The sequence below is a fragment of the Metarhizium acridum genome (assembly GCF_019434415.1).
Source record: "Metarhizium acridum strain ARSEF 324 chromosome Unknown scaffold_29, whole genome shotgun sequence".
Lineage (NCBI taxonomy): Eukaryota > Fungi > Ascomycota > Sordariomycetes > Hypocreales > Clavicipitaceae > Metarhizium > Metarhizium acridum.
The window spans coordinates 2,018,437-2,038,036 of record NW_027094017.1 but is presented as its reverse complement, the minus strand read 5'-3'; the positions used below and the strand labels follow the sequence as shown (position 1 = coordinate 2,038,036).

Sequence of the window (19,600 nt, the reverse complement as noted above, 5' to 3'; positions counted from 1 at the left end):
GACAATAACGTCTCGAAGCACGAAGCAAGTGAATGACTGATGATCAAAATCGGACTGCATGGACGGATGTACTGACGATACGCAATAACGCGCCAGTTCCACCAGCGGTCGTTTTCATCCATCACTATAGACTGTTTAGCAACACAGGCATCATCGACATGCGAAGTCGCTACTTCCTTCGACTTGACTGTGTCCATGTCTACAGTATAAGTACGTCAACTTGCAGGAAGATGTTTGTTGAAGCAAGCAACTACACCATAAACCAGTGTGGAAACGCAGCAACAGCAGACCACTAGCTAAACATGACAAACGCAAGTCATCAGCCACGGCCCAAATGAAACAGAGCCATTGACAAAATCAATAGTTGCAATCGCCATGCTGCTACCCCATGCCCTGGGTTGTTTGGCCGAGGAACGAGTCAACCAAGTTTCCCCGAGCTTGCTCCCGAGCAAGACGCCGACTCCGCGTGGCGGCGCCACATCGTGGGGAGTTATCCAGATAACGTCGACTGTCGAGGTCAGCATCCCCGACATTTGGCTTATACGTATTTATGTGGATGGACTTCTGTTATTGCACTTTTAATTTTCTGCGGTCTTTTGTCTTTGCATCCTTCACTTTGTAGCGCGCCTCTTTATGATTAGAGCATTTTTATTATACTCCAACCGAACCACGATGGCTGCCGTGGCTACGTCAGATCCCCTGAACCCGAGCCTAGAGGCAGATCTCCGCGAGTCCATAGCTAGATTAACGGAGGCTAAGAAAATGGGTCTGCAAGAGGACAAGGTCATCCTTCATTGACGCCGTAGACCAACATTGCATACAGGTAACCCCAACCCGAGTCTACCACAAGTTCCATTCCATAGATAAGTCACCAACATGACCAGGGCGTCTTCAAGTCTCCGTATTGCAAACACCGCCCTCGCAGACCCACTTGACGAGAAAATTGCCAGGAAATGGGTAGGTGAAGTGGTTATGAAGTCCCCCCCAGGGCACGCCAGCGGATTGCCGCAGACGGGCCCTTGCAGAACTTGCCATCAAGAACGTGTCCATGACCTATGGATCTGATGCCACTTTCAGAGTGAGGGTGTATGTTCCCGCCGTAGAAGACAAGCAGTCCGTGCCTAGTAGGCCTGCGCTGATCATGTATCATGGTGAAGGTTGGATTCATCGCTATCCTGAAGTAGATGAAGGTAAGTGGGCTAATCTCGAACGTAGAGTTCCATGCTAATAATGCCTTGAAACAGACCTAGCCATATTCTTCGCTTCGGAACTCAGAGCCATTGTCATAAACGTGGACTACCGCCTCTCCCTTGAACACAAACTCCCACCCCCCCCCCGACGACTGCCATCAGGCCGTCTAGTGGACCCTCGACCGCGCATAAGAGTATAACATTGACACGGCGCGAATCGCGATATGGGGTTGCTCTGCAGGATGTAGCCTCGCCGCCGCAGTGGCACTTCGCGATGCGGAAGAGCACAAAGAATCACGCATCCGCCACCTCAAACTAGTCGTGCCGGCAACATGTCGTCCGCAGCTGTACCCGATGACACTCAAGGCCGATGACTCGAGTAGCAACAAGTTCGGTGTAGGTTAACACGGATTGTTGTTTCCGCCGACAGCGCATGCTGCTCGGCAGTTTTTCAGGAGCCAGGCTAGGATTCTAGACTATGCTTTGAACTAGCTGTAGTTTATTTTAACGATGGTTTCTAAATGAATTGAGAACTTGGCTATCTCTTCAATGAAAAATGAAACCCTTTTCACTGTGTATCGGGCAGATGCGTTGTGCAGTTCCAATACCTGTTGTCAATGACTCAGGAAACAAAGTAGTGCTTCGCACAAGTGCAGTTGATTGAAAACCCCTATATGAGTCTTTGTTTGGCAAAGCTAGCCGTTTGCATGGATGCCTAGCTAGCTATTAGGGGTCTCGTTAACACGGGTACACCTCTTGTTTGGCAAATGTAAGAGAGGTCGAGGTCTGTAACCACAAACAACCAGAACCTCTGCTTTATATCAAGCGCAAAAAATCACACAAGGCAGTCACTGCCTTCATCAATCACGAGCGCATCCTGCTCCCCAAACGTAAGCTGCCTAGAGACAGTCTCGACACACAGCTGCACCAAACTTAGCCCGGCGCAGAGAAGCCCTCATAATCCGTCTTACACACCGTTCGAATCAAAGTCTACACTAACACTTTAACAACTCGCGAGGAGGCCCAGATTCGAAAATATATCGTGAATCGCGGCCTCGAGTCTCGCCAACTTCCCGTGCCCCGCGAGTCTACACTCCCCCGAACGTATTGCCCTACTATACTGAAGCGACGTGAGTCCCATGATCTGGAGCGTGTACGCCGCCCCGGGAGTAGACTGAGAGGGCCACTTGGACTTGCGAGCCGACAAGGCCTCTTCCTCCGCTGGCGAGACGTCTTGTCAGCTGCTCGGAGAGGTGAGCTCCCGAGGACACCTTGCTCGATGATTTCGGACACGGCGGGACTGGGGACGGATACCCTGGAGATTTCATGGACTGTCACAGCGTCGTACAGGCATACGAGGGCGCGTAGCAAGTTCACGGCTTTGTTGTCCAGAGAGCCGAGGTGGATATCGGAGAGGGCTGCCGGCAGGGCGCAAGTTGGCCGGCGTTGCTCCGTGTACTACCGCATTGAGGATTCGAGGATGCCCAAGTTCTCAGAACGGGGAATCAGTCGGTTCTTTCATGGCTTCCCGTAGACCGGCATTGATGCAGACTCTGTGACAAACAGGATGGCTTCTAGGCGTCTGTACAATGCTCTGTCGAGAGAGTCGAGGGCGTCGATGTCGTCTAGGCAAAGTAGCCCCGCCGCTTCATTAAGATCGTAGAACGCCAGGTTATGTCGATCAGAAACACTGTGCGCAGCAAACAAGAGCAATGATACAGTGACGGACGCGGTGGATGGGCAATCAGCAAAGTGGTTGCTGTTGCAGTGAGCGGGCATCGATTCAAGCTCTTCTGTTCGTAAAAGGCGAGCTGAACCATGATGTGGGTTTTTGCGGGAATAGGGATGACTCGTCGAGGAGATATATCGCGAGGCAGTGAAGAACGGAACCCGCTATCGGTAGCATATTTCTCGTGTTTAACCTTGCTGACAAGTGTGTCCAGATGCCACAGCGGATAGCGCTGGTATACTGCGGAAAGGCATTGTCATACCTGAGCAACAATGGCGTCTTGTTAAAAAATCGACACTATTTCCGCGTGGGATTGCAGCAGAAGTGACACTAGGTTCGGACTCATTAGGTGCAGAGACAGGGGCGGCCAGCTCGACGTCAAAAGGGAGAGTATCCGATGTGACAAACGTCGTTGGTCCAGACCAAAATCATGGGGTATAGAATCAGCGCCGTCTGCTCCCCCGAGGTCAACCTTGTCGAGCTAATCCCCCGAGAACTCGTACGGCACAGAGTCAGTGGACTGGTCTCGACGTCCACTAGCCTCACACATCTCTTCTTCCTGACCCGTGATTACCGGAGGGCTGGGGCGTGATGAGGTGGGCAGAAAGGGCTTTTCTCCAGAGTGAATGGCTTGGGAGGCCCAAAGTTCTCTCAGTCGGCTGCCGCGTCGTGTGCGTCCCTGGATGAGGCTGTATGGACATTGGCCGTTGTAGCTACTCACCTCCACGATTTGGCCCTCTTCGTCATCGCTCATCATTATATGTACGCTACAGCCCTGTATGCACACATCTTATGCACCTAGAACCCGACAGGGACTCTGAAATATTCCGTCGACACTTGTCCAATTTGTCAGCGTTCTCGTCTTGCCAATGTGAGAGAGCACCATGTTCGACATACCCCCAGCTTGCGCCGCCGACAGGCATCGCACGCCTTGGCGGTGGCTCTACTATCTTGTACCATGCCGGGGGCGCTCAGAGATACGTGATAGTCCCGAGAGTCGAGATTGAAGCGAGGAGAGGAGGACTGTTGTCGGCACAGATGCCCGCACCGACGCCCCCTGTTTCGACGGCTTGCTCCATAACTTATCCACTCCGCAGTCGGAAATACGTATTCAGCCGTCAAGTCTCCTCGCAATATTAAACAAAGTGCGGGGCCCCGCATCGCTAACAATTTCTTTGGGTACGCAACAAGTACGTACTACTCATTCGTCTGAACGCCTGCTGCAACTTTTATCAAGTCTGCACAATATGTATTGAAGCCACAAATTTCCGGCTATTCTCCAACCTCACGATCGTCATTCCAATGTATAAACGACAACACCATCCACTTCCAAGTCGCATGTCTGATCTTCTTGCCCCACAGGTATAAAGGAATCCACAAGATGAGGACGCCTGCGGAAATACGACCATGGCCCCATAGGCGTTTTGGTAGCCGCTCACGTTGATCCAAGGATTGGTCTCAAATGACAACAAGAAGCCATAGAGAGCTGTACACCGTTAACCTTCCCATCCATGCGTCAAGTTGGTCTCCAGATAAACACTTATACTTGAACCCCATTACAGTCAGGGTGACTTCGCCTGCAACTGGTCGATATGTGTCTTATGACGTACACCAGGCAAATATTTGTGGCTTGAGTGATGGAAGAGTTCACTGGTAAATTTGATTAGCCGTCATTCTCCTCGAGCCATCCTAGCAGAGCATCTACCCACAAAGACCTAGCCCTATCGTCGGGCATATCCAATACAGCTTGAGTTCGATACCGACTCCGTACAGGACAAGCGCCAGCGGGGATGTCAAGACAGACAATGTCACAGCTGGGAGTCGCATCTCGGGTTCGCGGATTCCCCCGTTTCGTTTGGTAAGATAGTCCGCCACAATATCGCCAAGATGGTGGTCAAAGTGAAACAGCCAGGCTATGTAGTTATTTCCATAGACTCACTCTGCTGGAGCTCACGTCTTCTTGAGTTGTGTGTCACAAGCAGCGAGACGTCAAATCCAAACGGGGGCCGAAACATAGCGACCCGCGGTCATTGGAGGATACGGAAGGTCAAGTTCCCTTTTTTGGGCACGGTTTTTTTGGTCAGCTATGTCATGGATTTTCGGACTGCCCTTGCCGTAGCCCATCTCTGAAAACCTTGATTGAGCCAATACCAGGATCAATAGATGGCGCCGGAACATGTAAGGCGGGGCGCCGTGTGTCCCCACGGTGTTGGAATAAAAGTAGGATATGCAGGTCGGAAACGTTGACAGGCATCAGTGGTTCAGAGGGAGCACACTTTATTCAATAAAGTTGCATTCGCCAAGGCTTTTGGCTGATGATGCGACAGACGAGTCTTCGCGACACCCTGTTCCCTGACTGTGTGTACTTGGCTGTAGGTCAATCTGATTGTCCAGGCAGGTGTTACCATTCAGGTGTCACAGTGTTCCGGGGTTTACCACGATGGCCTTGGGAACACTGCATGAGCTGCGCGTGAATGCTGCTCAGCATCGACTGGTCTATCTGCTTTTGGTGTGCACTGTAGTCATGCAACTAGGCTCTTGTGTCAGAGTTAGACATTGTGGCTTCAGGCCGAATGGGCAATCCGGTGGCCAAACTTTAACTGCCGATGCACAAGTGTTTAGGGTACGAAGAGAGGCGAACGGTTTGCGTTCATGCCCTGTTCCCTGTGGCTGGCTGGCTCCGATTATGTAGTTGTACAGACCGAGTACAATGTTGCATGCTCTGAACTCTAGAACTGATCTCGGAATGCCTGCATTTGGTGGCGCGTCGGACAGCGACCCAACCTGCTCCTCCAAGGCCTAGGATTACCGATCCCAGATACCATTCTGAACCAGGCTGGCCAAGTAGCAGGCCTGGTTGGTGCTGCCGTTCGTCTGGCCCAACGATGGTGCAGTCGCGGTCTCTTGTGAAGCGCAGCGTGTGTGGAAGGAATGTTATTGTTCTTCAAGCCCAATATCGCACTCCGGACTCGATCTGCAGCCGATAAGCAGATGTTCAAGAAACAATGATAATTGCTCACACTTGACCCAATCCTGGGAGGAGGAGACCGGCTGCCCCAAGCCCCTGATGGACAGGCAACACTCGACTTGAACATGAACGTGGGTATGGTCCTCGTCGGCTCCCATGCGGGCGAATGAATCGCGAGATGTGTTTTATGGCCGCTAGTTTCAGACTCTGTTCGACTCAGGCCAACTGAGCCAGACACTTGATCGTGAGTCGATGTGAAGGCTGCGGGTTAGCGTACTCTTGGTGTCTATCGGTCAATTGATGTCAACATTGAACAGTCGGGAGGGAACATTGAATTAATATCCTCGGAGTGTTGGCCTGCCCACTTAGCGTCTCGCTACTTGACCTTTCGAGACGAGGGCCCCACCCCTGGCCTCCAACCCCAGCGCCAGAACGCCAGGCCGTCGACACGGACCATCGACTGGTCATCTTTTTGAGACCCATCAATCGTCATCATCACCGTCGTCATCGCTTGTCATTACGCAAGTGTTATGCCCAGTGCAGATGGGCTACCAGACACCCACCGAATCCTCCCAACACGTGGAACCTGTAACCTTGATTCCACCCCAGAACCCGAGTGACCCGTCCCGAGTTCTCATTGCAGTACGGGATACTCCGAACTCTGCTCCTTGCGGCGTCTTGGTGTGGGTTGGTTCGAAAAAGGTGTGTGGGCGCAAGTGTCCGGCAATCAATCTGGCTGCAATCTAGCTGCCATCTTGAGACAACATTGGAGTGCTGCATTCTTCTGTGCCATCAGTGCGGCCCCTACCTACTCGCCTTCTCCTTTACTGCAACTCCTTTGGACAATTGCCAAGACTACCAGGTCCTGGTATCTTGACTTTTCTCAATACACACCAGACTCGAGATACTGCTTTGAGTGCTGCATACAGCTATCTGCACGCTCATGCGCTCCATGAATTCTATCGGTCTCGCGAGCTCCTCGTGAGATTGCGGCATTGTGTGCGGAGTATCTCCCAGAGATTTCCAATTCTCGAGATCGGGGTTTGAGGCCGCTCTTCTGGTCGCGCCATGACCGGTCCGTCATTATCGCAGATTCTTGATCCCCCACGACCACTTTCGTCAGTGTCGGATGTTCCTCAGCCATATCAAGATCAACCTCAGCCTCAATCTCGGCCTAATGTTGCTGTGTCGCCGCCGCGTACTGGAGCTTCAGGCTCGTGGCAATCTTTCGGAATAGGTCACGGTTCTCTAGCCACAGTCCCAGGGTCGACTGAATCACAGCGGTACCACAATGCGGGAGAGTCTGCTCCATCCTCGGCCTCGCCCGCGACCACGACGACAACCACGACAGCGCTACCAGTTGAGGGCTCTACTTCTGCTACTCCATCACGTCAGAATCATGGAGACAACAAATTGTATTCCTGTCGGGATTGTGGACGCTCCTACTCTCGGCCAGAGCATTTGGTTAGACACGTCCAAACCCATACCCTGGGCCGACGCTTTACTTGCGAAATCTGCCAAAAATCCTTTGCTCGAAAGGATCTTCTGCGCCGCCATGTTGCGAATCACGAGAATGACTCGCCGCAGAAACGACGGCGAATAAACTCGTCTCCGGCAACGGGTCGTGTCTCTCAGGCGTGTCGACCATGCGCCGTGGCCAGAGTCAAGTGTGACGATTCCAAGCCATGCAGGCGTTGCGTGAATCGCAAGTTGACTTGCATCTTCTCCGAAGCCGGTCCCTCGTCCAACCCTCATCACCATATCCCACCAAAAAAACATGCCACAGCTGCCCATGATTTTAACCATTCCGCCACAGCTATAGCAGCAGCACCTGTAGCCGCCTACAGCACAGAGTCAGGCAACTCTTCTTCACCAGCCGCGCACAGCCATGCCAATTCAGCACCTAGTGGCCCTGAGGCTAGCAGCAAGACCAGCCCTTACTCACAAACGACGACATTTAAACTCGAGGAGAGCGGGGAGAGCCAATGGCCCACACCAGAAACTCTCATGGACCAAGGTATGTACATGAACAAGGACTCACTCAGATGTGATTGACAAGCAGCATGTGCTGACAACTACCCTTTAGCCAGCAATGAAACACTTGCACCGCCAGTATATGAACCTCCGACAGGAGTCATGGATTTCAACAACTCGCCATTCTTTGATTTTCTTCGAGATGTGTTGTATGAGCAGCCATTTGATCCAAACAAGATGACGACCCCGCAAGGAATGCCCGTTCTTGATTTCTGCGACAATGCCAGCCTTGAACTGACGGACCTGGATTTCGGCATGCTGGACCAATGGAACATGGATGGCATGACTGAAGGCACAATGCCGGCCCAGGATCCCATCCCCCGCCCTGAAAATTCGGCCGAGATAAACCAGATGCGAAAGAGCCTGGTCAAAGTTTGGACCGAATCGCCATGGCGTTGGGATCCAAATTCCAATGACAACGGGTATAAGGAACAGAGCTTCTTTGCTGTATCGACCCAAGATACATCAAGCTCCCAATTTCAACATAGCCGAGATTGTTTGGAAAGAGTCGTTGTTGAGAAACTGGAACAATCGGGGCGGGACCGTGTTATGGCCATTCTCCTCTCCCAGTGCCGCCAAACCTCCGTGGCTAACCAAGTTGCCGCATCTTTCCCCACCGTGGAGGTGTTGGATACTCTGACGCATATGTTTCTTGCTGCTCAAGCTTGCCAAGTAGACTCATGGATTCATTTCCCTACGTTCAAACTCAAGGATCAGTGGCCAGAGTGGATCGCCATGGCTGCCGCTCATGGAGGCTCCTTGACCCCGGTGCCAGCGTTGCGCAAATTTGGTTTCGCAGTGATGGAAGCGGTTCGTAAGTAGTGACATGTTTACCCAAGATATTCAAGCTCTGGGCTGACGTCGTAAACAGGCATCACAATCCCCGCACGGGTATGAACATTTCCGGATCCTTTGAGATGATTCAAGATGAATGCTGACGTATGAACAGTTCGAGGAAAACAATACGGCAATCCAGCGGTTAGGCTTAGTTCAATCACTTATCTTGGTCCAAGACCTCGGTCTTTGGAGTGGCAATCGCCGTAGGATGGAGATCGCAGAATGCCATCTTGTCATTCCTGTCACGGTACGCACTGTCACGCATGTAGCTCAAACCACAAAAGTAACTCTAACGACGAGACTAGATGATGCGATATCGGGGCAAATTCCAACGAGCAAAGTATCCCATCATCAATGTCGATCCATCAGATGAAGGTGAAGTTCTCGAGGAAAAGTGGAAGCTGTGGATTGAGAGAGAACAATGGAAACGGTGCGCACCGTTCTGTCTATTTCTTGGTATGGAGACAGCTGGCTAATATGTGGCGTAGACTAGTCTTCCATTGTTATCTTCGAGAGGCTCAGACATCGATGACGACATTGACAAACCCATGCGTGTCGTATTCAGAGTTGACCTTGCCATTGCCCGAAGCTAGAGAGTTGTGGTTGGCAAAAACAGCACAGGAATGGAAGGCGCGGTACCTGGAGAGGAACGCGGGTCTTTCTAAGCGACCACCGTCTGTGGGCGACCTATTCCACGACGTCCACCTGTTGACGGCAAATCACGCGCGCCTGGACGTCCAATTCTCGGTTTCGATCTTTCTTCACGGATTCTGGGCGCTGATTCTCGAGTATCGACAACTCAGTTCGGTTCACAAGTCGCGGTCGTATGCGAACAGCCTAGGAGGCAACCCCAACTTGCTACTGAGCTCTCGCCACCAAGAGCTAGTCAAGGACCTCCAAAGTTTTCATCTCATTGCGGCTGGTTGGCAAGGCATGTCAGCGCGAGAGCACTTACTCCTCTATCTTCTAATGATGAATCTGCATGTGTCTCTTGACGACCTGCAGTTGTTCTTGGGCAAGGAGGGCGAGGACCAGGCACGGCGCGTCTACCCGATATTGCAGCAATGGATTACGAGTTCTGAAGCCCGCTCGGCGGCTTGGTGTGCGTCGCAGGTTTTTCGACACGCCAAGCTTTTCCCGCCAGGTCACTTGAAGGACTTTTATGCGGTAGCAGTACACCACGCTGCAATAACACTGTGGACATATGGCGTGGTGACTAGGGCAAACCGACGACAGTATGTGGCGTCACAAATTGGCACAGAGCCAATATACTTGGATGGTGCGGACTCGATGGCGATTCAGCGATTTATCGGCTTCGAGCAAGGCCGGCCAATGGTCAAGGGTCCCACGATTCGTGGAACAACAAGGGAGGCGGCACTGCACGGCCCCCGAGCCTGCATGGACATGGCTCAGGATATACTGCGAATGAACTTTACGCAGGCGCAAGAGGGACTACCTCCCATAGTTGAGAACTTGGTACAACTCATAAAACAGCTCGGGAATGCGGCGTGGGCAGTTGGCTTGGGCTAACTCGGCGCGGACAAGACAGGTTGACGTCGACGGGGGATGTACCAAAGGATACTGTGCTGTTGATACACGACGATTCGGCGTTGCAATGCCAATCCGTTTACGATGGATAAAATACAAAGATACCCATCTGAATTTCTCAACTCAATAACATGAAAATGGAAAAGTGAAACCGGCCACCGTCCGCCGTGGCCCGTGGCCCTTGCCGCGGCCGCATACATACACAAAGCAACACATATTCTAGACATGATTTTTGACAAGTTACGCCATATGAGCAAGCCAAGCCACACACTTTGGAACAATTCAAAACCGACAAGTAGAATCGCCCCTCTAGCCCATATGCCTGCCGTCCACGCCGACGTCCAAGTGGTGACCCGCCCACGGAGCTCCATGGCTCCCGAGACCCGACGCTACCGATCAATTGATACACACTGGTCAGTCATGCACAAGCAAGTGCAGGCGTCATATGACCAAGGCAGGGCGCAGCTTCAGCTCGTTCAACACCTTCATTCCAGGCCTCGACTTTACCATCTCTGGCTCCTCGGACACAGCCTCTTGGCTCTTTGTTTTTGCCTTTTCCCCTTACTCTCTCTTTTTATTTTGGTTTTCTTTTTCTTAACAAAAATCGAGGCCTGTTAGCAAAGTCCGCCGCCCTCTTTTCTTCCGTCCAGTCCGGCCCGGCGAATCCAGCAAAAACCATGGACACGCTCCTCCGCTGGCCAGACATTCCTCACCCGGCCGTCGTCGCAACCACCGCCGCCGTCGCCACCGCCTCCCTGATAGTCATGGCCAAAGCGACGCTGTGGCCGAGGAGGCAGAGCGTTCTGCGGAGTCCGCTGAAGACGGTGCTGCCGAGGGTGTCGAGGGAGGAGCTGAGCGAGCTGGTGTATTTGCCGGATGCGTTTCCGGGAGCGAGGGACGTTGAGACGCCGGTATGCTTGTTCCTTCCTCGCTTCATTCTCCCTTGGCCCTGGCTCTTATGTGAGCATTGAGTGAAAGGGAGCCATGTCTGTTTGTTTGCTTTACGTGCCGACTAACACCGTGGGGCAGTACGGCACGATACGGGTCTACGAGTTCGGGCCGGAGGATGGCGACAAGGTGCTTCTTGTTCACGGGATAAGCACGTCGTGCATTACGCTGGGACGCATCGCACATGCTTTGGTCGAGCGGGGTTGTCGCGTCATGCTGTTTGTACGTTCTTTGCGGCCCCCTTGAAGAGGGTTGTCACTGGACAAGGAAAAATGACTGACGAGGCGACAGGATCTGTTTGGGCGCGGCTTCACCGACGGCGTGGGCGACATCCCGCACGACACGCGGCTGTATACGACGCAGATCCTGCTCGTGCTGGCGTCGTCCCGCCTCAGCTGGACGGGCAGCTTGGGCTTCAGGCTAACTGGGTATTCTCTGGGCGGCGGCATCGTCATTCCCTTTGCCAATGCCTTCCCGCACATGGTGTCGTCGCTGGTGCTGCTCGCGCCGGCGGGCCTTATCGACGCCGCGTCCTTTGGCGCCGTCAGCCGCTTCATCTTCTCGAGCGGCTTCGTCCCCGAGCGCATTCTTGCCGTCCTCACCGGACAGCGGCTGCAGCGGCCCATTGCGTCGTCGAGGGCAGCCAGGACCAAAGCCGCTGGTGTCATGGCCGCTGCCGAGGCCGAGAATCTGGCCGGCGAGAAGGCGACGCCGCTGGAGGAGAAGGTCTTGGACTACGTGCGGTGGATGGTGCACAATCACGAGGGCTTCGTGCCGGCCTTCATGTCATGTATTCGGTATGCGCCGCTTACAGAGCAGCACGAGGAGTGGAAGGGGCTGGCGAAGCGGGAAAAGGGCACGACGGCCGTCATATTCGCCGAGACGGACGAGTTGATTAGTGCCGAGGACTATGCGCGTGATGGGCTGCCGCTCGTCGGCGGCGAGGGTCATGTCTTTTGGAGAGTCGTGCCTGGGAGCCATGACTTTGTCATGACGCATGTTGCCGCCATTATGAAGGAACTGGATGAGTTCTGGGATATGAAGACGTAGAGCCTCATTCGTGATGTCTTGTTTCACATGTTGACCTCGAGGTAGACGGTGCGAAGGTGGTTGTGATATTGATCTATGTACAGTTTACATCTAGATGAGGAGTGGGATAGCGCTTGCTTTGTGTGTATATACCACGATATTTAAATGCTTGAAGAATGTCTGATATCTAGCAAGGAATTATGAAGAGTAGTGTGTAAACAAGATGAATCGAGATGAAATAAGATGCAAGCGCAATGAGTAGTGTTGAAGCCGGAATAAAAAACGACGCCGATGATATGAGTATTGTTCCCCCCCTGGGTGTGGCCCCGTTCCATGATGTATTACCGATCTAGAGCCTGGCTTTGACACTGCAATCTGTTAGAATCAGCAAGCACTTTGCGTTGTATATGCTGTTTGATGCTCACCATTTGCCAGTAAACACCCCTCTTTCTAAGTAGTTCCATATGATTGCCTTGCTCCAACAGCCTTCCGCCTTCGCCTAGCACGAAAATAACATCTGCATTCTGAACAGTAGCTAACCTATGTGCAACAACGACCATGGTACGCCCTTGGCCAGCGCGCTCAAACGCAGCTTGCACGAGCTTCTCGCTTTCCGAGTCAAGAGAACTAGTGGCTTCGTCGAGGAGCAGGATGTTCGGGTCACGGATGAGAGCTCGAGCGATGGCTACGCGCTGCTTCTGGCCGCCGGAGAGGGTGACTCCTCGAGAGCCAATATTTGTGTTGTATCCTTCTGGGAGGGAGACGATAAAGTCGTGGATGGAGGCGTCGCGACAGGCCCGGTGGAGCTTTTCTTCCGTAATTGCTTGGTCGTCGACGCCTAGCAGGATGTTCTCTCGAAGGGTACCTGCATCTCTTGTAAGCTGGAAGGCAGATACGAACCATCAACCGAGGCTACTTACCTTGGAATAAGGTTGCTTCTTGTGCAACAAGCGACAAATGTCGCCTATAGGCGTATATATTCACGTCCTTGATATCTCTGCCGTTGCAAAGAATTCGTCCCCTTTCCACATCATAGAACCTGGCTCAATATTTAGCACTTTACGGGCACTGTTCAGCCAAGAAGTTGGTCAGTTACACACCTCTCCAAGAGTGAAATGACACTCGTCTTGCCACATCCAGATGCGCCAACCAAAGCGGCAAACTGGCCCTTCTCAATCGTCAAGCTCAAACCTTGGAATACCGGAGTGTCGCGAGACGGATACTTGAAATGGACGTTTTCCAGCTCAATCTTCATCCCACCCTTTGCCTCCGGAATTTCATCCTTTTCAGAATGGTCATCGCGCAGCCTTGAGTCTCGCATGTTCAAAATTCTATTTGAAGCAGCTGTTACCTGAGCGGCATTTGGTCCAAAACTCAATCCTTGGCCAGCGGATTCGCCAGCTTGAATGATAGACATGAAGCAAACAAAGAAGTTCAAGATTTGGTACTCGCCACTGAGAAGTAGTCGGCCGCCGTAGTAAAATACAAGAGCCTGGCATGCCATGGTAGCACTGTCTGAGAAGCCAAAGAGCAAACTAACCCATCTGGCTTTCTTGAAGGCTGTCACGACGTGCCCCTGGCAAAGTTCCCCAAATCGCTGACATATTGGGTCCTCAAGGGTTAGAGAAGTGACGGTTCGGAATGCACCGATGGACTCTGATGCGAATTTGGAGCTTTCTGCAAATACTTCGTTATTCATCTTCTCAAACTGGATCTCATATTTGAAACGCCAGTACGACGAACCAAGAAGTATGGGCAAGACAACGCAAGTTGATACCAATGCTAGCTTCCATCCGAACGAGAAGGCGATGGTAATTGATCCTGTAAGACTGAAAATAGCGACGTAAACACTAGCCATGTTCGCTCCCATCAGCTCTTCAAGCTGCTTGGGGTCTCCGGAGGCACGGGAAGTCATGGTCCCTTGCGAATGATCCTCTTCATCGAAAAATGATGCCTTCTGATGGAGAATGGCCTCAAAGTACATCTGCTGATACTTGTTTCGAATAATCGAGGCCAGCCGTGTCGAAAATAAGAAGCAGAAGAAATAAGCAAATCCCACCCCGATAGCGAGAATTGTCCACATAAGAGACCAAAAGTTGCCTTCGGACATAAGCTTTGGCTTGTCGCCCTCGTACTTGAAAATGACCACAACATTGGCAAACATGTAAGCCTGGAGAGGGATGGCAGCTCCAGCACACGCTGCAAAAAACACCGTTAGGCACATGAGATACCAATATTGTTTTGATTCGTAGAAAAAGCGGCCAAAACTCCTGACGAGGTTCCGCTGCTTTTCCAACTTGGTCTCAGCCATGGCTTCATGTTCAGAGGCTGCCTTGCTCTTCTCGCGCTCAAGAATGCTCCCGTCGCCGTCCGTATCAACGGCCTCATTCGCGGCGTCATGTTCAGCCCCAAGGGACAAGGTTTGTGCGTTGACAAGACCGGCATACACGCCATTTTCCATTGCAATGAGACCCTCGTGCGTCCCACTCTCCACCACCTTGCCCTTCTTGAGGACGACAATACGGTCTGCCTTCTTAATCGTTGACAAACGATGCGCAATGGTGATAGTCGTCCTATTTTTGGCAACCCTGTCCAGTGCAGCTTGCACGATCCGTTCGCCGCGGACATCAATGGCACTTGTGGCTTCGTCAAGAATGAGAATCGTAGGCTTTCGAACGATGGATCGGGCAATGGCAATCCGTTGGCGTTGGCCTCCTGACAACTTGGCACCGCTGTCCCCCACAAGTGTATCGTAGCCCTGTACCAGGATGTTAGCGAAAATAATCCCTAAAATCTAGAATGACGCTTGTGATTTCCTACCGCGGGGAGTTTGTCGATGAACTCGTCAGCGAAGGCTTCTTTACAAGCTTCCTTGACTAATTCTCTCTTCTTCTCTTCCGACTCGTGCTCCCATCGGGAGCCTACTAAGCCATTTGCCACGTTCGTGTAGATAGTATCGTTGAAAAGAAAGGGTTCTTGTTGAACCAGTCCAATTTGTGATCGCCACCATTTCAGTTCAATATCATCGAGTAGGTGACCAGAAGTGGATATTGTGCCGCTGAGTTTGATGGGGGGTCCGGTGTCCTCAGGCTCAGACTGGCCTTCCTCCGGTTCATCATCCTCAGACTCGGAGCCTTTCTTTTCCTTCTTCTTTTCCACGGCTTTGGCAACGACATGTTGATCTTTGAGGCTGTACCACCGTTCTATGAGGCCAACGATGGTACTCTTGCCAGAACCAGATGGGCCAACAATGGCCGTAATCTTTTCAGACTCGATCCGTAAATCCAATCGATCAAGGATCTTGACGTGAGGACGACTAGGGTATGCGAAAGTAACATCATCCAGCACTATATCATCTGTAGCAGCTACTTCGGGGTCTTTGAGGTAGCCCTTGCTCGGGACAGGGGCATCAATAACGGTGAAAAACTGGCAGGCGGCTACTGTAGCTTTGCTAACGGCCAACATTGGCGTTGATGTTCTCTCTAGCGAGAAGACAACCATCATAACGGAGAACAAGACGCTATGATGTATCAGTTTAGTGTATTTTCCTTGGGGTGATTACATCTTACATCACTATGGTACTAAGATCGCCCCTTGAGTCGTCAACAAACGACTTGATGCCGTACCAGAAGGCAAGGGCAAAGGCGGCAAAGGCACCAAAGAACTGCAAATGTGTCAGCACGTTGCGACAGAACGTATACACTGATGGGGTTATGGCATACAATTAATCCAAATTGAAGCGCAATGAGTGGAGACATAAACTGAGCATGTTTCTTTGTCTCTTCAACAAACGCCGCGTACTTCTTGGCTATTCGCGATTCAGCACCACAGGCCATGATCATGCGAATACTGGCCATTGCCTCGCTGGCAACGGCTGCAGCTTTTCCCTCGGCCTAGATTCATTTATGAGTGTTAGAAATGATGAATGCGTTTCAATGCGAAAATACTGCAAAATTTACCTTTGTAACTCTCGTATTGCACTTGACAATGAACGGCAACAGTATTGAGACTGTCAAAGCAATAAAAAAAATCGACGATGCCGTCACAAGAGTCAACAACCAATTGTAGGTAAATGCGATGATTATGGCAGCAATAATGGTAGCTGAGAATTCGACAAAGACGCCCAGTTTTTCCGAGATGCCCAACTGCAAGGTGTTGCTGGTGGTAGTAATAGTCGTGGTAGCGTATCCAGGGGGCATCGAGTCCAACACATGGATGCTTTGGGAAAAAAGGGCTTGAAGATAGTGTAGTCGTATTGCCGAAGATAGCCTGATTCCAATCATTCGAAAACACAGCTTGAAAAACGCATTAGTCGGCGCAGAGGTCTATATTGCGGCATAATTAAAAGTACCTTGTTGATATAGTTCAGTCCAAGACGACCAATAAACAATGCGAACATGTACAATCTTGGAGAAGACGAGTTAGTTTAATCCTGGACAACTATGTTTGGTGCGTTTCTTACGCCAACTTGTCCAGCTTGGATTCAAATTCGGCCTTTGTGATGCCGGCGCCTCCGGCGGTGAAGTTTGAAAAACTGCTAAAGTTTCCAACGAACTTGCCTAGGGATAGTCAATTACGTTGAATCAAAATATATTGGTCACAGCGTTTGGGTTGTTCGTTGCACGTGTGGATGAACTCACCGAATACAACGTTCATTAGGGGCAGGGTGATGCCAGCACCGATAGATGCCAACACGCCTGCAGTGTAGGCAAGGAAATCCCATTTCGACGCATATTTGAATACTCTCTGTCGAATTAAGCTGGTTAATACTCGATCCAAAAAAAAAAAAACATCTTCGAAGAGGTGGGAAACAAACCAGATAATCGTTGAATGTCGCTGTTCGCTCGGGCCGGGGTTTTGCCTCGTCTGGGGCAACGTCCTTCGCTCCTTCCTCATGTTTCTCATTCTCTGGAGTAGTTGTGGCGGAAGAAGCGAGACGCTTTTCGACCTTGAGGCCATCTTCGACGACGGCGGCACTCATTTTAACAGCACTCGAATGAGGCAGGCCATCTGTGAAAGAAATACACAAAAGCCGAAAGAACAAAACCAAATCACGGGCACAAGAAAAAACAAAACAAGAGAGCCAGTGCGAGAGGGATACAGGTTATATCACGTCCACTTGCGCCGCCGGTTCACGACGCCACTCTTGGCGAGGAGCGCATGGTCTGTTGGGGCAAAGAAAGGCGCAACAATTGACCCTTCTCGGACAAGCAATTAAAGTACGGAGGGCTAGAGTTGTCACGTCTGGTCTATCATGTCATTCGGGTCCGTTCCAAGCCCGGCTCATCGGCCACCAATTTTACTACCAGATTCGAGGCAGGCCGACTTTCAAGTCAGTTTGTTGCCCAACGGTTACTGCATCCCGGCCGAAGCTCAATTGCGTTGGCTGTCTACGGCGCGGAATGGATGCATGACACCCTCCAAGATCGACTCGGAAATCACACCGATTCTGGTATACGAAATACGACTCTTGTCACGCGTCAGCTCCAGAGTCCTTCCATACTCCGTACAAACGTCAGCTTGACGGCCTGTGGCGGGTCTGATGCTTGAAGGGGGCCCAACTAATGCCCATCGGAGATAGGCCGCCCTTGCAGCCTTCAAATGTTTATGTTAACCAGTCAAGTCAAGTGTTGCTACGGCTTCGTAAGCCTAACTCGGTGCCAGGAAAAAGCTGTCGTTTCACCGCGAGGCACTGTTTACTTCTCTCGCCTTGGCCTGTTTCGATGCCGCGCATTGTTTTTTGCGGGAAAATCGCCAAAAGTGCACCTGGTTTTCGAGCTAACAACGTGTGAATTTACTTAAGCCATAGGGTCCTCCGACACCAGATGTGCTTAGAAGATAAGATTGACGCGAGGCACACGGTGCATCGAGCGGCACGACATTATAAACAACGGCTCTCTACTATGACCTGCAGCTCGGTTCAGGTCGCTGCCAGATCTAAGCGTCAGCCTAATTTGGTGCATGGTGCGTCCTGGAACCGTTTGAAAGTCTAAACCCAAGTACAATGTGAATGCATTGCATTGTTTTTGGTGCCGACGTTGGCTTGGACCATCACGCCACCCTACGCAAGTGGACATGTGCATATCAAACAGACCAGTGTTAGGAACCCAATGACGCTGCTTTCAGCGACACGCTGTGGTATGCCGTTCTCGTATGGACTACAGCGCATCCATCCACCCTCTCGCTTTCCCATTTTGGCTCGGCTTCAGCCCGGGGCCCTTCAAGACTCCGAGAATCCGATATTGATGCCACACTGGCTTCCGCCCCAACTCGGTCAGGCCTGGCAAAAAAAGGGGCTTGGGCAAACTTCAAGTGCAATACAGTAAGCAGTGGAATGAAGAGGGTCATCGAATTCATACTAGTGACTCCATATAGGTAGTATGAAGATGGTTGCTGCCGCTTGTTTGGCAGGATGCCAGACCTCGCACAGCTGGAACATGGCCATTTCGCTGTTTCAATACCTACGTTGTGACGATCAATCGAGGAGGTCTGGATACACGAGTTCTGGCAATTGCCCCGAGATACGACTCCGTTACTTTCGTCCGATACCTGACCCTGCGGTCGTCAATCGGCAATTAAACAAGTTGAGGTCGCTGTGGAAGAAGCACCTGACAAAAAAAAAACCAGCCAAATTGATACCATAAGACGTTGGCTGTGAGTGGCATGCCCAGTTGACCCGGAGAGACCGAACCCCTAGGCCGTTAGTTAGCCACACGTAGACTAAAGAAATGATGAACACATATCCTTCCGTGTTGTGCCCTGCGTGTGCATGGATTCTTTCTGCATATAATATCTATCATGGATTATTTTGGCTAGCTATAAGACATGAATATACGACGGACACCGTCAACTTAATATAATAGTTATTAGTAAGATTTCGCCATTAGAACTCTGGTGTAAGTGTAAAAGGTGTAAGCCAAATTTGGGGAGCATGGCAGTCACTTGGACGTCTGTACCCCTCTAGACTCTGTATCACTCCAGGTCTTTGCCGGACGTTCAAGATCCATTTTTTTGCCAACAATTGGACCTCTTTTCCTTGTTGCTCGCTACCAGTGATGTGCTGTTGATGCAAAAAGGAACGAGTTGTGGTGCTGGCTACCCTACACTTCGGGTGTCACGATTCGTCTAACCACCAGAGTCTGCGACGAAAGGCGCCAATGCTGCTGTAAGGCTAGAGAAAAGTTGAAGAACATTCATCTCATATTTGATGGGGAAATCTTATCTGTGCCTACGGGAGAATGTTCTTTCAGTGAATAGCAGCTTGCTCGTTGATGGAGTCACAGTCGTCCACTAGATATTCTAGTTGTAGCAGAAGGT

The 19,600-nt window shown here is 51.3% G+C and overlaps 4 protein-coding genes across 4 annotated transcripts; 3 read left to right on the top strand and 1 right to left on the bottom strand.

Moving 5' to 3' along the window:
- Nucleotides 1-1,048: 1,048 nt before the first annotated feature.
- J3458_004723 (uncharacterized protein) lies at nucleotides 1,049-1,390 on the top strand (the record flags this gene model as incomplete). Its single annotated transcript, XM_007817405.2, has 2 exons — nucleotides 1,049-1,190; nucleotides 1,245-1,390. The coding sequence occupies 2 exons, from the start codon at nucleotides 1,049-1,051 to the stop codon at nucleotides 1,388-1,390; spliced, it is 288 nt and encodes a 95-aa protein (XP_007815596.2).
- A 5,002-nt stretch (nucleotides 1,391-6,392) lies between these two features.
- Nucleotides 6,393-11,358, top strand: J3458_004722 (uncharacterized protein). The gene is made up of 6 exons (XM_007817406.2): nucleotides 6,393-7,904; nucleotides 7,974-8,735; nucleotides 8,793-8,812; nucleotides 8,871-9,005; nucleotides 9,064-9,188; nucleotides 9,247-11,358. Exons 1-6 carry the CDS (start codon nucleotides 6,956-6,958, stop codon nucleotides 10,286-10,288), a joined length of 3,033 nt encoding a protein of 1,010 aa, XP_007815597.1. The 5' UTR covers nucleotides 6,393-6,955; the 3' UTR covers nucleotides 10,289-11,358.
- On the top strand, nucleotides 10,984-12,304 carry J3458_004721 (uncharacterized protein; the record flags this gene model as incomplete). Its single annotated transcript, XM_007817407.2, has 3 exons — nucleotides 10,984-11,217; nucleotides 11,336-11,476; nucleotides 11,546-12,304. The coding sequence occupies 3 exons, from the start codon at nucleotides 10,984-10,986 to the stop codon at nucleotides 12,302-12,304; spliced, it is 1,134 nt and encodes a 377-aa protein (XP_007815598.2).
- A 320-nt stretch (nucleotides 12,305-12,624) lies between these two features.
- Nucleotides 12,625-17,264, bottom strand: BEA3_1 (ABC transporter bea3; the record flags this gene model as incomplete). Its single annotated transcript, XM_066118381.1, has 12 exons — nucleotides 12,625-12,651; nucleotides 12,709-13,148; nucleotides 13,204-13,322; nucleotides 13,384-15,041; nucleotides 15,104-15,803; nucleotides 15,853-15,947; nucleotides 16,006-16,176; nucleotides 16,243-16,578; nucleotides 16,635-16,689; nucleotides 16,746-16,842; nucleotides 16,924-17,029; nucleotides 17,100-17,264. The coding sequence occupies 12 exons, from the start codon at nucleotides 17,262-17,264 to the stop codon at nucleotides 12,625-12,627; spliced, it is 3,969 nt and encodes a 1,322-aa protein (XP_065976985.1).
- Between the last annotated feature and the right edge of the window lie 2,336 nt (nucleotides 17,265-19,600).

What these genes read in the sequence shown, in the direction of transcription:
- J3458_004722 (XM_007817406.2), top strand. Translation starts at nt 6,956, where the DNA reads ATGACCGGTCCGTCATTATCGCAGATTCTTGATCCCCCACGACCACTT. An exon ending in CGCAGTGATGGAAGCGGTTC is followed by an intron (nt 8,736 to 8,792) that starts GTAAGTAGTGAC and finishes CGTCGTAAACAG; the next exon opens with GCATCACAATCCCCGCACGG. An exon ending in ATCTTGTCATTCCTGTCACG is followed by an intron (nt 9,006 to 9,063) that starts GTACGCACTGTC and finishes CGACGAGACTAG; the next exon opens with ATGATGCGATATCGGGGCAA.